The sequence below is a fragment of the Nomascus leucogenys genome, chromosome 8, assembly GCF_006542625.1.
Source record: "Nomascus leucogenys isolate Asia chromosome 8, Asia_NLE_v1, whole genome shotgun sequence".
Lineage (NCBI taxonomy): Eukaryota > Metazoa > Chordata > Mammalia > Primates > Hylobatidae > Nomascus > Nomascus leucogenys.
This window is the reverse complement of record NC_044388.1, coordinates 105,791,269-105,807,413: the sequence shown is the minus strand read 5'-3', so window position 1 is coordinate 105,807,413 and position 16,145 is coordinate 105,791,269. Positions and strand designations below refer to the sequence as shown.

General features: G+C 57.8%; 1 protein-coding gene across 1 annotated transcript in view; it reads right to left on the bottom strand.

Annotated features, from left to right (window-relative positions):
• PRRX2 (paired related homeobox 2) overlaps window positions 1-15,715 on the bottom strand; it is a 56,316-nt gene extending 40,601 nt beyond the window's left edge. Inside the window, exon 1 of the mRNA XM_030816480.1 lies at window positions 15,236-15,715. Coding sequence (XP_030672340.1) covers window positions 15,236-15,494 — 259 coding nt within the window. The 5' untranslated portion in view covers window positions 15,495-15,715. The remainder of the gene's footprint in view (window positions 1-15,235) is intronic.
• Window positions 15,716-16,145: the final 430 nt, after the last annotated feature.

Genomic DNA, 16,145 nt, shown 5'->3' with positions numbered 1-16,145 from the left:
TAATTAATCTCTAATTTGAATTTTTAACCTCAAACACCACATTATAAAAATAGCTGTGTTTTATAGACGGTATCTGCCATTATGTACGGTTACCATTTGTGCTGTGGAAAATAAAGCAAGATGCCTCCTTCTGCACAGGAGTGGCGGCCACATCCAGCCAGAAGCTAGGTTCAGTGCAGCAGATCAGCACCATCCTTCCAGAGAGGGGATCCCAGGTCGCCAGGCAGGGCTGGGCAGGGGAGAGGGATCTGGGTCCTGTGTGCAGGCTGGGGGCAGGGTGCTGGGCTGGGTAACTTATCTCCCTTTTGGAAAGCATGGTTAGATACCAGCAAAGCCATGAGACAAGCTCCTGACACCCAGAACTCTGTTCCTAATCTCAGCTCCCCTTCCTGTGGGGCCTGGGGAAACCTCTCCCTCAGTTTTTCCATCTGTGAAGCGAATCTGATGGTCCTAAATGGGACGTCTGCCCCTCCTCCCAGGTGTCAAGGACAGGGGGAGGGGGAGAGAGAGAGAGAGAGAGAGCGCAAGCAAAATTTTTTTTCCTTTTCTTTTTTTTTTTTGAGACGGAGTCTCGCTCTGTCACCCAGGCTGGAGTGCAGTGGCATGATCTCAGCTCACTGCAACCTCTGCCTCCCAGGTTCAAGCGATTGTCCTGCGTCAGCCTCCGGAGTAGTTGGGATTACAGGTGCATGCCACCACGCCCAGCTAATTTTCATATTTTTAGTAGAGATGGGGTTTCACCATGTTGGCCAGGCAGGTCTCGAACTCTTGACCTCAGGTGATCCACCCTTCTCGGCCTCCCAAAGTGCTGAGATTACAGGCATGAGCCACCGTGCCTGGCTAAATTGGTGTTTACTGAGCACTCTTCAGGGGCGAGGCAGGCGTAAAGCTAAGCCCCTACCTCCCTGGTCTTATTGACTCCTCTGAGCAGCCCAAACCCCAGGTACTATTATGATGATCATCTTGCAGGTGAGGAATTTGAGGCTCAGAGACATGAGTGCTTTGCCAAGATCATCTAGCAAGTGGAGCTGAGGTTGGGCCAGAATCTCCACAGCAGAGCCGGGCCACTCCCCAGCGTGTCCTGCCCCTGGGAAAAGGAGGCCCTGGAGCGGTGCCCTTGGGAGCTCTCTGGAGCTGGCTCTGCGTTTCTCTGTCTGCGTCACCACTAAGCTGCATGGGGGACAACAGGGGCTGCCCCTGCCCTAGCCCGCCTGCCTGGGTCAGAGATCACCTCGGGTTTCATTCAGCAGCCCCTGCTCCAGCGTTATGGAACCTTCTTACCTTTCCCTTCCTAAACAGGCCTGGAGAGGCTGGGTAAGGTCGCAGTCAGCCCAATCCAGGGACTCCAGGTCGGCAGGGGTGGGGAACAGACCACAGTCAAGGGCCCAAGGCCTGGTGCCCCCATGTACTTACTGTGTAACTTGGCTTCCTGGGCCTCAGTTTCCTCACCTGGAAAATGGGGTCATAAAACTGCCTGCCTTCTAGAATGTTTGGGAGGATTTAATGAGATGATCCATGCAGAGGGTGTAGCACTTAGCAGGTGCACAATAAATGGTCCTGTTGGATCATGGCGCCAATGATGATGGAGGTGGGACCTCACAGCCACCTCCCCCCTGCCACCGTCACCCAGCTCAACTGTCCTGACTCTGCAGCAGCACCCCGGACTCCCTCCATTCCTTGTGGAATACAGGATTCAAGGTCAGATAGCCTGGGATGGCCTTCCTTCCTCATCTTGTGAACAAAGCTTCCACCCCAGGGTCGTCAGGCACTTGGGACACACAGCCCTGGTCCTGGGTCCCTGACACCACGAATTCATCACCAGCTATGGCTGCCCAGTGCCTGGCCATCGGCACCCCCTTCCCCACCTCCCCGATTGGTGCTGCCGTCCTGCACATGGTGGACTGCGACGTGGGGCACGGCCACCTGCCCCACCTCTAGCTATAAATGGCTCCTGGAGCTTTCCCTCCCTGGCTCAGGATCTGGGCTTCTCAGGCAGTGCAGGTCTCAGAGCAGATGGGCCAGGGGCAGCCAGGGCTGGGGGCAGCCAGTTAGGGGCTTGTGGTCAGCTCCTTTGGAGACTAGGGCAGCCCAGCGAGCTCTGGGCAACTGAGACACAACTGTAACCCCCATATCAGACGCTGGCTTCCCATGTGACCGGAAGAGATGCTCACTGAGAGAGCCCCCAGAGAGGACCAGAGTGGCCACTCTGGACACTCACAGACACACAGAACACATCCCCACTGCTCTTAATACAAAAGTCACACATCTCAAACAAGGTCTGCCAGATCGCAGGCCCCCATCGTGCTCTCTCCTTTCTGCTCCAGAACAGCCATGCTCTTTCCAACTCGGAGCCTTTCCATCTGCTGTTTCCTCCACCTGGCGTGCCCTACCTGACCTCCTCTACTGGACAACTCCACTCACTCTCGAGGTCCCTTCTGAAATTCTGTTTCCTCCAGGAAGCCTTCCCTGAACCTCCAGACAATGTAGGGGCCCCATCGTGTGTTGTCACAGCATCCAGCATGTCTCCTTCACACCAAGGACCACAGCTCCCTTGTTTCCTGCAAGGGCCTCTGTGCCTGGCCAGGGCCTGGCGTGCAGTAGGTGCTCAGCAATATTTGTGGAAGGAGAGAAGGGTTCACAGAATGCCTCCCCGACTTTTCCTCCCTTGACAGAGAAAGCAGCCCCTTGAAAAAGCTGCCCCCTAGGCCAGGCACAGTAGCTCACACCTGTAACCCAAGCACTCTGGGTGGCCGAGGCAGGCAGATGACCTGAGGCCAGGAGTTCGAGACCAGCCTGGCCAACATGACAAAACCCCATCTCTACTAAAAATACAAAAATTTGCCAGGCATGGTGGTACGTGCCTGTAATTCCAGCTACTCGAGAGGCTAAGGCAGGACAATCACCTGAACCCTAGAGGCGGAGGTTGCAGTGAGCCGAGATCGCACCACTACACTCTAGCCTGGGCGACAGAGTGAGACTCCGTCTCAAAAAAAAAAAAAAAAAAAAAGCAGCCCCAGCCTTAAATTTGCTGCAACAGCAACAGTTTTCTTTAAACAGCAACTCTGCTTTCAGCTGGTATTAGATCTTTGCCTTTTCTTTCTTCCTTCCCAGTGAAACCAGAGTAGTCCGTTTTTACTTCTTGTCTCTGGCAATTTCCCGCTTTGAGCCCTGACACTCTCCTCCCCCAGGGATGTGGTGGTGGGGCGGCCCGCTCTGCGGGAGAGGCTGGCCTTCCAATTAAAACATGATGTCTCTGGGAAACATGAGCTTCCCTAAGGCAAGGGCCCCTCCCTGGTCACCCCCCTCCCCATCACAGCGAGGCCTGGAGCCTCCCTGCCTGACCATGCCACGGGCCAGTGTCTGCGTGGGTGTGTCCCTGCAAACAGGGGCCCTGGAGGGGGGGCCTTCCTCAGGACACTGCAGAGGTCTCCAGGCGGGAACCGGGAGGTGGGGAGGAACCCCCCATCCCTGCTGGGCCTCCCCCAGAGGCAGAGCCTAGGCTGCTTCTAGCAAGAGAACCCCACGCAGCTCCTTGGCCATCTGAGGCACCGGTGTGAGGTGGCCAGTGTGATACCTGGGCTCTGGGGATCACTGCGTATTTCCTGGGTCAAGTCACTTTATCCTTCTGAGCCTCAGTTTTCTCGCCTGTAAGATGAGGATAAAGCTTCACCTCTCTCGTGAGGCTGCTGAGTGATTCAGTGAGAGGCTCTGCATAAATCCTAGAGCTCGGAGACTGGCAGATGGTAAGAATGGGATCGCTGGGAGTGCTTTGTGCTGAGATTATGCCCTTTGGGACCAGGGCTGGCCTGTTCACTGGGATTTTCCTAGCACCATGCCTCAAAACAACACGCACATGCGCCGAACAAATGAGCAAATGAAGAGAATCCTATGCAGTTTTCTTGCAAGCAAAATGCAGAGCAGGATCTTGGTGGCAATTGGGGAGGCACAGAGTTTAACATACAGTCTCTCAGGGAGAAGGCAAAGGGGTCTCTTTTCTGTGGCTTCATCAAGAGGGGAAATGAAACAAGATGCCCATTTGTCTTTTTTCCCAACTTAGGGAGGTTTTCTCTGGATTTTTCTCCCTAGCCTAGGATGCAGCCCTTCCTTCTCCAGGTTTGAGGACAGAGCCCCTCTGAGCTGCGGGGATCACGCTTCAGCTTCTGGGGAGGCCCCGGGTCTCCCAGCACCCACACTTGGAATGATGTCTGCATCTGGAGGCCCCTCTGGCTTCCAAGCCCGCAGGGTTCGTGGTGGGGGCCTCAAGGGGTTGCCCGGCCTCAGTGAGGGCTAGGGAGCTCGTCCTCTGCATCGGCTGTGGACTGGAAGCCGCCTGAGGGCAGGGGCTGGTTCAGACCCACTTCTGAATGCCTCAGTCCCTGCTTTACAGTGTCCTGAAAGCACATGGGCTCTGGCTTCTCCACCCCGTGTGACCTTGGGCAAGTCACTTTGCCCCTCTGAGCACCGGGTTCCTCAGCTGTAACCACGACTGCAGACACTCTTTATTCTGAGCACTGTCTGGCTGCCTGCTGAGAACTCCACTTCCATCATCTCCCAAATCCTTAAAACCTCCACTGCAAGAAGATGTGACTCTTGTCCTCCCCAGATGACAAATGAGGAGCTTAGAGAGAAACTGGCCATGGTCCCTCAGCAGGCCAGAGGCGGGGCTGGAGCTCAAGATCTGGCCGTTGCTTCCCATGTTCTTGGCCATGCCACCTCTGATTCCCACCATCCCAGGGCCCAACCCCTTGCCAACAGACCCTCAGACACGGGCTCTCAGCAAGAAGGGGAGTGAATGACTGAGCAGGAGGAAGGACAGAAAGAGAAGGAGGCTCCCAGGTCCCAGAGGGTGCAGATCGAGCTCTGGAAAAACGGGAGGGTGCCAGACATTCTACACCCACCTGGGGTGGGGGCAGCCTCCACCTGAGGCTGAGTTGCCCACCGGCTGCCCACTGGCTGGACCGGCTGCCTGAGGCACCATCTTGAGAGCATTAGGGGCTGCTGTTAACAGCTGTTTTCGGTTACGTGTTATTTGTTAGTCTAATGAAAGGAGGTGCACTGGCTTTCAAGACCTCGGCGTTCTGCGGGGTTTTATATGGGAGGCCCGCGCAGAGCTCTGGCGGCGAGAGAGGCCGCGAGGCCCCTGCCAGGCGCGCCCGCCCGGCGGCTCCCGCTTTGATTCCGAGGTTTGCAGCCATCCGCGTGGTAATTCCAGCTCTGGTTAAATGTCATTTTTAATAACGCCATTTCTGGCGTGTAAACGTCTGCGCCCACGGCAAGAAGGGAGGCCAGCGAGGGGGAGACCAGCAGTGGGGGAGGACAGACAGGGAGGCGGGGGTGGGGGCAGGAGGACAAAGTCTGGGGCAAGGCAGCCGCCCCCTGGGGGCAGTGGATCCCCATCCCCAAGGGAGCCCTTTGAGGGGAGCCCATGGGGGAGGGAGGGTAGCAGGGGGGCAGGAGGTGCCGGCAGGATGCCAGGAGGGGGCTTGTCCAGTGGCTCCAGCTCAGCGGGGGTGCTTTTGACTGCCCCCCCTACACCACGACCCTGGCCACCAAAGCTAGAGGGGGTCAGGATGCTGGTGAGGGAGAGACAGGAATCGTCCCTATCACATCACCCCTGCATTCCAACCCGCTGGGCTGCCTTGGGCTGGTACTCAGTAGGTGCTCAACGGATGCTGGCGGATGGTGGAGAGCAAATACTTCCTCCTAGACCCCGCAGTGCAGCTTCGGCACAAAATCCAGTCCCTGGGGATGCTGGGGCTTAGCCTCAGCGCATTCCCCTCCCTCTCCTGTATACTGGACACTTCCAGGCCCTTCCAGGTCCACAGCCAGCCTTACGCATCCTGCGGCAGCTCTGCCCGGCCTCTCCGTCCCCTCGAGGGGACCGCTTTCCACTCGGGTAAACTGAGGAGGATGATGGAGGAAGAGTCAGCTCTGGAAGAAGCCCGCAGCAGGGTACAAAAATCGCTAGGTAGGGGGCTATTGAATGCAGATGCACAGGCCCAGGCTCTGAATCCGATCCGGTGGGTCAGGGTGGGGCCTGGGAACACGTACCAGCTCCCTGGGTGATTCTAATGCAGTGACTCCTGGGACCACACTAAATATGTCCATAAACAAATGTCCAACCTTCTTGTCTTGCAGATGGGGACATGGAGGCTCAGACCAGCCACAGGGTGTGTCTCAAGCCGTAGAGCTGGGCAAGGTAAGGCAGGAACCCCATGTCCTGATTCCTAGTCTGGGGCCCCTCTCACTGCGTCTTGGGCAGCAGTGTTACAGGAGGTCACCTGCCCTCACCTTGTCAAATCTCAAGCAACTGAGGTGTTCGCTCAGCTCTGGGGGCGGGGGGTCCCTCTGTGGAAGTTTCCAGTCCTCACAGCCTGGGCCTCCTTCTCTGTCACTGTCTCACTCCCAAGCCTTCTCCAAAGACTACAAGTTTTCAGCCCGCAGCCTGTTGCCCGGTCCCCAATCCTACAGGCCTCAGCTCCTTGGCTGCTCCATGACCCATTGCCCCCACTCACTCCTAGCCCCTCCTACCGCCCCCAAACTGGAAGGTCCAGGCTGCCCATCCCACCCACAGAAAAGCAGAATCGATCAAGAGATAAACCAAAATAATATCTTCCAGAGCCTGCTTCATTTTTAGGACACAAGAAAAGATATCATTAGCCATCAAGAGCCCCATGTGGACCCATTCTGTCATCTTGGTGGCCCCCCAGAGCCTGGCTGGGCACAAACAGCTTCCGTGATGTGGAAGGGACACAGAGCAGGGCGGCTGGACCCGGGCTCAGGGCAGCGAGAGCAACCGGGGACCCAGTGCTTTCTGGGTCTCGTAACAACCTCTACTTCCAGGACTTGGTGCGATTCCGTGGCTCCTGGGCTCTGGCCATAGCGGGGTGTCCCGGCAAGTCCATGCTCCCTGGGAGGGGCAGCCGTGGCCAGCTCTGCCTCTCCCAGGCTGGGGATGCTCTGCCACCTGCCCCCCTGCCCCGTGTCACCTCCCTACCTGCTGGATGCTGACCGCCAGGCACCCCATTTCTTCGTCTGCTCAGTGTGGGAGCCAGCGAGATAACTTCCCCAACCTCTCTCTGTCTAAACAGGAAGCTCCCACGACTCTCTCCTACTCACCACCTCACAAAAGGCACTTAACCCTTGGCCCACACAGGTGCAGATGTGTCTGCCCATCTACTCTCCAGCCGCTTCAGCCGCCCTGACCACTAATAGCCAGGGCTCTATCAGGGGGCTGGGCTGGAACCCTCATGATGAGGGGTGTGTGTGTGCCTGTTGTGTGTGTGTTGTGTGTGGCATGGGGGGTGTGGGTCTGTGTGTGTCCTTGTGTCTGGGAGTCTGGGAAAGCCAGACCATGTGGTTCCCAAATGCCAGCCTAGGACAAAGTTTTCACCGACAAAATGAGGAAAATAGGGGCAATGAGTGAGCTTTTTATGAAGCTAAATGAAGTCAATTTTGAGAACCTTTGTTTGTTTCGTTTTTTTATTTTTGGAGACAGGGTCTTGTTCTGTTGCGCAGGCTGGAGTGCAGTGGTGTGATCACAGCTCACTGCAGCCTTGAACTCCTGGGCTCAAGGGATCCTCCTGTCTCAGCATCCCAAGTAGCTGGGGCTACAGGTGCATGCTACCATGCCCAGCTAATTGTTTTTCATTTTTATTTTTTGTAGAGGCAAGGTCTTGCTACGTTGCTCAAGCTGGTCTTGAACTTTTGGTCTTAAGCAATCCTCTGGCCTCAGCCTCCCAAAGTGCTAGGATTACAGGCTTGAGCCACCTTGCCCAGCCAAGAACCTTTCTTTACTCAGAGATGAATACACTAAAAAGTTCTTTCTTGGATGAAAGGGTGGGGACATAAGGGCTGTGAGTAAATGGCTTTTCTTGGCAAAACTTTAACACTGTCCACTGTATGCCAGTTCCTCTCAGTTACTGGAAATTTTACTGGACTTGAAAACTGGAAGTCTGGGAACCACAGGCCAGCAGTGGAACTCAAGGATTGACACATTATAGGTGTTCGGAAAATGACTGTAGAATGAATGAATGAATGAATGAATGAATGAACAAGTACGGGAGCTGGGGATGGAGGGGGAAAGGGAACCTGTCCTATCGCTGTTACACAGAGACAGGGACCCTCCACTGCTCTCGTGCATCCGGGCAGCTGGAGACAGGTGAGGAAGGCCATTCCAGTTGTTTCTGGGCAGGAGGGGAAGGGAATCCCCCCCCACACTCCCACTTCAAACACCCCAGCCCCTGGCAGTCCCCACTCTCCAGGCCTGACCCATCTCCCTCACACTTGGGACGTGACCCAGGCCAGGTTGCTGGAGGTATTGAGGAGAACCCCCCAACCCTGGGCCACCTCACGGCCTCCTGAATGCAGCCCGTGCCTGCCTGGGGGTGGACATCCCTGGTCAGGCCACCCCAGCATTCCCGGGAGCCAGGGGCAGCTTCGGGCAGTGGTGGAGATCAGGGGCTTTGGAACAGGAAGCCCAGGCTGGAATCTTACAGGAATGGGAAGGCGTGACCTTGACCTCACACCTCAGTTTCCCTCTTCATAAAATGGGCTTCACACGGCTGGCAGGAGGACAACTCCAATGAGGCCTGTGATGCCCCAGCCAACAAGCAGAGCACACGGCTGCTGTGCCCACGAGGCTTCCCGGTCACTCGCACCACGTCCCCTCACGCCTTCCTTCAGCTCCACCACAGCCACCCCCTTCTGCTCCACTGGCGCAGCCTCTGGCCCAGGGTGGCGCACTGCTGTAGGGTATGTTCAGGAAAGCACTGGGTCCCTTTAAATCACCCCCAAGGTCCCCTTCCACCCTGGGTGAGCCACTGTCCTTTAGGGTCCAGAAAACCACAGAAGTGCCCCAAGTTCTGCCACGTCCAGCCTGACCCCACATCCTTGCCCGGGACAAGCCACCCCAAACCTTCCTTCCTGCCCCCACCCACTCAGAAACGCTTAACATATGCACAGAGCCCGTTCTGTGCGAGTGACCGGGAAGCCTTGTGGGCACAGCAGCCGTGTGCTCTGCCTGTTGGCTGGGGCATCACAGGCCTCATTGGAGTTGTCCTCCTGCCAGCCGTGTGAAGCCCATTTTATGAAGAGGGAAACTGAGGTGTTAGGTCAAGGTCACACCGTTCCCATTCCTGTAGAAGAAGAAGAGCCCGTTCTGTGCCGCCCCTCAGGGCCTGTCCCTCCCACCCGCTTTAGTCCCCAACAAGCCTCAGCCAGAATCTCCCCAACAGCCAGGCAAGCTCCCCTTCCCTGACTCCTCCAGCCCAAGGACTGTGCAGGACAGGAAGGCCTGGACTTGTGATCCAAAACCAAATCCCTCCTCTCCTTTCCCAGCTGTGAGGCCTCGGGCAGGTTGCTTTGCCTGTCTGGGCCTCTGAAATATAGGGATGGCATCACCAGCCTCGCCTGACTCACAGGCCCTCAGAGAGCATCTCCAGAAGCTGCGGTGGAGATGCTTTACTGTGAACTAGGCCTGGTACCCAGAACCCTCATCCACTCAGGGCTCGCCACGCCCTAGGAGGGATACCACAGCCCTTGTTCCTATCCCACAGGTGGCAACACTGACTCGCAGGGTTCTTTTCAGGCCTCAAGGGAGGTGTGTAAGCCGGCACTGTCACTACTGCTCCAAGCTACTTTTCTGGAGTTTTCTGGGAGGGGACAGCGGTGGCTCCAGCCTGTTGAGTTTCTGCTCACGGAGAAGGGCAAGCCGGTCTATGCCCCCTGTGCCAGGCCCCCAAGCTCCACCCAGATGATCTACGGGACAGAGGAACACGAGGTCCTGGAACCACGAATAACGAACCAACCCTCCCTGGCGAAAAGAAGGCCGAGATGCAGGCCACTGTCCGCCCCAGCCACGCTGGGAGGCCCAGCAGTTCCCAAACAGAAGGCCCCCTGGGCACTCAGCCTCTCACTCACTCCTCCTCCCTCCCTGCTCCCCGGCTCCTGCTGAGACATGATCACCTGAGGGTCCAGGCACCAGGCCCAGCTCAGACCCAGGCTCAGAGACCCCACATCCCGGGGAGACACGCCCATCACGGGGTTCCTAAGCCTGAGTCAAATCATCATCTCAGTCGGGAGGGCTTCCCAACCCTTGTACGCCATCTCCCACTGTTCAGGTGGTGAACGAGGCACAGAGAGGGGACATGACACCCCCAAGGTCACACACAGAGAGGATGGCAAAAGCAAGGACCCCAACTGGAGCATCCCAGCCCCCCAACAAGTGCTCACTGACTGCATGACTCCCCTTGTCCCAGGAAATAGGGAAAGGGGAAGGAAGGGGAGAGGGGAGGGGAAAGAACGCAAGCTGCCTTTCAAAGGCTGGGCTCCCAGGAAATAGAGAAAGGGGAAGCAAGGGGAGAGGGGAGGGGAAGGAACGCAAGCTGTCTTTCAAAGGCTGGGCTCTGAAGGGACCCCTTTGTCTCTTCCTCCAAAGTCTGGCTCTGGTCTTGTGATGATGCCCTGTTTCAGTACCAGTTACAGGGAGGCCGGTTAAAAACCGAAGTTAGCCGTGGAAAACAGTATTATGGTCCCTTAACACATTTAAAGGTAGGGCCAGGCATGGTGGCTCACACCTGTAATCCCAGCACTTTGGAAGGCTGAGACAGGCGGATCACCTGAGGTCAGGAGTTCAAGACCAGCCTGGCCAACAAGGCGAGACCCTGTCTCTACTAAAAATACAAAAATAGCCAGGTATGGTGGCACCCGCCTGTAATCCTAGCTACTTGGGAGGCTGAGGCAAGAGAATCACCTGAACCCAGGAGGCGGAGGTTGCAGTGAGCCGAGATCGCACCACTGTACTCCAACCTGGTCAATGGAGCAAGACTCCATCAAAAAATAAAAAATAAAAAAATTAAAGGTAGAACTACCATAGAATGCAGCCATTCCAACGCTGACTAGATATCCCCAATCATTAAAAGCAGGGACTTGTGTACGTCCACGTCCACAGTGGTGCTGTTCACAGTAGATGGGAACAACCCACATGTCTGTAGATGGGTGAACGGATACAATGTGGTCCATCCGTACAGTGGAATGTGATTCAGCCTTCAGAAGGAAGGAGACTCTGATGCATGCTACATGGGTGAGCCCTGTAGACGTCACGTTAAGTGAAATAAGACGGTCACAGAAGGGCAAATACTGTAGGATTCCACTTACATACGAGATCCCTAGGGTAGTCAAATCCACAGAGACAGGAAGCGGACTGCTGGGTGCCAGGGGCTGGGGGAGGGGGAATGTGTGTTCAAGGGGGTGCAGTTTCAGTTTGGGAAGATGAGAAAGTTCTGGAGATGGATGGTGGTGGCGGCTGCATGACAATGTCAACGGACTTAATGCCACCGGACAGCATTCTTGTAAATGGTGAAAATGGTCAATCTGATGTTAGGCGTCTTTTACCTCAATAAAAAATAATTGAAGGTAGGTCTGCCAGTCTCTTAACTCAGGCCCCGCACTGAGCCCTGGGGACTCCCACCACAAACCAGACTCACCCCAATTAACAGATGCACCGACAGCCCCCCCACCCCCACCCCGAGGGCTCCCACCTCACCCTGCCTTGCCCCGTGCCTTAGATGCAAGCACTTCATCTTCCCAAATCTCTGGAAAGTGAATCCACGTGGGATCCCAAGGTTTCTCCTGCAGTGAATCCTGGGGTTTTCCAAAGCAGGTACCAGCCTGAGCACTGGCCGCCCAGCCTTTCCTGGCCAGAGGCCTCACCCCTGCCTGGCTGTAGGGGCTTTGTTTATTTTCCCAGTGTGTCCACGTCCCTGTTTCCACCCTGCCCACAGGAGGGAATGCTTTAGAGAAAATCTCAGTTATTAATGTGGTTTCTTTTGTTGTAAGTCATTGCAAAGGCAGCAAACCAGGGTTTGTTTTCCTAACGTGCTTGGCATAGCTCAGCGCCTGGTGCAGCCCTCAGCGTTTGACTGGGGAGGAAGGAACCCGCGACCCTGGTTTGTTCTGAGTCACTGGCGAAGCCACAGTCTTCTCGGCCATTTCTGGAGGGAGCCTGGTCTTAGAAAGTCATTGGCAGTAGCGGGCTTTATCTACTGGTGGCTTTGTGCAAACAAAAAATTTTAAATTAAAAAAAAGTTTGAGCCTGCTCTCCCAGCAGACTGAACACATATTAATTCCTAACTCCCTGGTGTCCCCCATTAACCCTTATTTTTCTTTCTTTCTTTCTTTTTTTTTTTTTGAGACAGAGTCTCACTCTATTGTCCAGGCTGGAGTGCAGTGGTGCAATCTCTGCTCACTGCAACCTCTGCCGCCCGGGTTCAGCGATTCTCCTGCCTCAGTCCCCCGAGTAGCTGGGATTATAGGCGCCTGCCACCGCACCTGGCTAATTTTTGTAGTTTTAGTAGAGATGGAGTTTCACTATCTTGGCCAGGCTGGTCTTGAACTCCTGACCTTGTGATTCAACTGCCTCAGCTTCCCAAAGTGCTGGGATTACAGACGTGAGCCACCGTGCCTGGCTAACCCTTATTTTTCTAATGGAGGCACTCTCTCTTTGGTGCCATCTCTCTTTTCTTTTCTTTCTTTCTTTTTTTTTTTTTTTTTTTTTTGAGATGAGGTCTCATTCTGTTGCCCAGGCTGGAGTGTGCAGTGGTGCAATCTTGGCTCACTGCAGCCTCCGCCTCCTGGGTTCAAGGGATTCTCCTGTCTCAGCTTCGCCAGTAGCTAAGATTACAGGCATGCACCACCACGCCCGGCTAATTTTGTATTTTTAGTAGAGATGGGGTTTCACCATGTTAGCCAGACTTGTCTCAAACTCCTGACCTCTAGTGATCCAACCACCTCAGCCTCCCAAAGCACTGGGGTTACAGGTGTGAGCCACTGCCCCTGGCCAGACCATCTTTCTTTGGACCTGAAAACAACTCTAAGAGCCACAGGAAAACCCACCTCCAAGCATGTCTGGATCCCTGGTGAGGGGACTGGGCTCCTGTATGTCCGGGACTGGAGGATGATACCGCAGCCCAAGACCTAGCCCACTGGCCTGGGGTCTGCAGTCCCGGCAAGCCCAGCAAGGTTTGGCTGCCCACTTTCAAAGGGTCGAGGATGGTGAAAGAGGGATCCCATCTCCCCCACTTTTGGAGCCTTCAGGACTTGGGAGTCCACAGCAAGCGGCAGTGGTGGGGCCGCCTGACCCAGAGGGATGAGTTGGAAATTGGCGCCTGCCCTGCAGTCCCCTCTCTCCACCTTCTGCCTGTAGACCCAGATCCAGGCCACACCCCGGGCGGAGCCCAGGGACTCTCCCTGCCAGAGCTCCATCATCCTCAGGGCAGAGCTAGGCAGCTTCCAAGACAGGGGCCATCCCACGAGCGCCTCCTGGAGCCTGGCCCAGACGCTACCCCACCTGATCCCACACCCAGTGTGTCCCAAGCATGCCTGGGTACTCCCAGTGTGCCAATGCTCCTTCTTAGGAGAAGGCCTGGAGGCCTCACGGGCTCTCCAGGAGGGTGGCTAGCCCCAGGGAGCTGCTGGGGAGACCCACTGCACATCCAGCTGCCCAGAGGCTGTCAAGGGCCTTGTCTAGGCGCCCACATCTCCAGCGGACACTAGCTGTTCTGGGATCCCGGGGGAAACCCGCCACCGGAGACCTCCAACACTGTGTCCGGGAGAAGCACGGCCTTCCCTGGCTGTCCCCACAGCAGGGGTAGGGCAGAAATGGGCATGCCGTCCCCTGGCCAGGACTGGAGTATAAGACACCCTGGCCCCCTTCCTTCCCTCCTCACCCCTCTCTCCTCTCCCTTCCTTCCTCTTCCTCTGTCTCTCCTTCCTCTCTCTCTCCTTTCCTTTCCTTCTCCTTTCCTTCTTTCCCTTCACCTTCAAGTTGTTCCTCCTTTTCTTCCCAACCCCTGGAGTCTCCCTTCATCAGGGTAAAACTGGGACCTCTCCTCTGTCCTGGGGTTGGGGGACCGGCTCACAGCCGCTGAGGTCCTCAAATGACCTTGGGCCGGCAGGGCATTTCCCCAGCACAAATCAGAGGGCACCTGCTTTCCTCCGGGCCAGAGTGGACACCTCCCTCCCCTTTTCTACTGGGGAGCTAAACCCCAACTCCTGGGAGGTCTGCTGGCTTCACACTCACCCCGGAGGGTGCAGCCAGCGGCCAGTCCACTGTGGCCGGTGAGTGGCGGCTGCTGCCATGAGGGAGCCAGTGGCTTCATCTCAGCTGCAGGCTGGCAGCAGCTGGGTGCACTCAGAAGGTGCCCCGTGAAAGGCAGGCGTGTCGCAGGCGTCCTCGTGGACGCACATAGTTTCAGACTAGGCTGCAGCCACCTCTGTTTTCCCTGCACCTCCTGTCTCTGAAAAGCCAAGGAACGCAGCCACCAGCATGGGCACCCTGAGACCTGGAGGCTGATGCCGGGAACAGGGTCCCCAGGGGCGGGACCGACGGCTGCTGGAGTCAGGCGGGCATACTTCAGGGGCCCAGAGCCCCCAGCAGGCTGGCCCATCCCCAGAGCTAGGGGACAGGGGCCTGGTTTCAGATCACCCGGCCCCGATCCTTAGTGTGTGCTGAGCCGATCCTTAGTGTGTGCTGAGCCGCGAGGACTCCGGTCCTCCCCTCCCCCACTGAACCGTCCAGGGCTGGGGCCTTTGCTTTTTCTCCATTTTCTCCCCGTCCCTCCCCTTCTTACCAAGGGCTCAGGACCCTGCCATCCTGTGTCACTTTTTGAAAAAGGCCACTTGGGTGGGTTGTTTGTTTTTAAAGCCCCTTCCTGATGACCTTTGACCTCCGCAGGGGAAGAGAGGCCTGGCTGGGCCGTTCCACCGAGGCAGCTGCTCCCGGGGCAAACTGGAGGGTGGGGGTGGGCAGGCACCCTCGCCCCCCAAAGAGCTCAACTTAAGACCGAGGAGGAGCCGGGGCGGCGCTCGCTCGCGCGGGAGGGGGCGGTTTTGAAACCCCAACGTGCAGCTCGGCGGCTTTGCCCGACTCAGGTCTCTGCTTCTCCAGTTGTAACGCGGCAGCAACCACACCCACTTCCCAGGCTGTTCAGGAGCCGAACACTGGGGAGCTAAGGCAGCGCACTTCCCCGTGGGGACGCACCCCAAGACCCAAAGAGGGTCCCCCTCCCCCAGCCCAGAGTGCTGGTCAACCGCCGCCCACTGTCGCTTACATGCGCCCCCAGAGGTCCTGCCGCCGACCACGCGCCCTGCATCTTCGCCCGCCCCGCGCCGGCTCCCCGGGCCCCGCGTCCCGGCCCCAGCCCCGCCGCCCCCGTCCCTGGCCGGCCGTACTCACCGTCCTGCGGCGCCGCCTCGCTGCCGCTGCTGCCCCCGGACGGCTCCCGTGCTGCGCCCTCCCGCGCCTCGGCCCTGGTCCCGGGGCGCGCCGCCAGCCGCCCGGCCGCCGCCACCTCCTCCAGGTCCAGGAGGTGGCTCACCGAGAAGTTCTTGCGCGCCTGGGCACAGTCGCCGGGCCCCAGCGCGGATGGAGGCGGCGGCGGCCCCGGGCCCAGCGCCGGCTTGTCCAGGGCGAAGGCGGCGGCCGCGCTGTCCATGCCCGCGAGCGGCCCCAGGGGTCCCGGCGGGAGTCTGGGGCTCGGGTCCCAGGAAGGGTCGCGGGCGCGGGTCGGAGCGAGAGCCCCGGCCGCCCCGTGCTCTGCCCAGCTCCCGCCGCCTCCTGGCCTCGCGGCCCGCCCGGCGCTGACGTCGGGGAAACAAACTTTCCGCCCTCCCCTTCTCAGCCACGGCCGCTCGCTCCGGAGCCGCTGGTGCACGCGCTGCGCCGGCCACACGCCCCTTCTTGAAGCAAACCTCGCCCCCCGTCCTCTCCTCCGCCCTCTCCTCCCCGCGCGCCTCGCCCGCCCCCACCCCGGCTGCTGGCGCTGGGGGCGGGGAAGGGGTGTCCTCCCTTCACCCTCCCCACCCACTTTTTAGGGAGTGGGAGGTTCCGTGTTTTGTCGTTTTCCATCCCCCAAGTGTCTGGGAGGTGATGGCAGAGGGATTCCCCCGCTCCCTTTACAATCGCCTCCGCAGGTGGAGGGGGCGGCCCAGAGACGGCGGGGAAGAGCCCCCCACTCTCAGCTCCAGCCTCACTCCCCCCAGCGCCCCCAACAACGGCCCCGCCCGCCCGCGCTGGCCGACAGAGCTCTGTGCACACCACCCCCCCCTCCCCAAGGCTGTCTCTCCCAGCAGGCAGCGCATCCTCA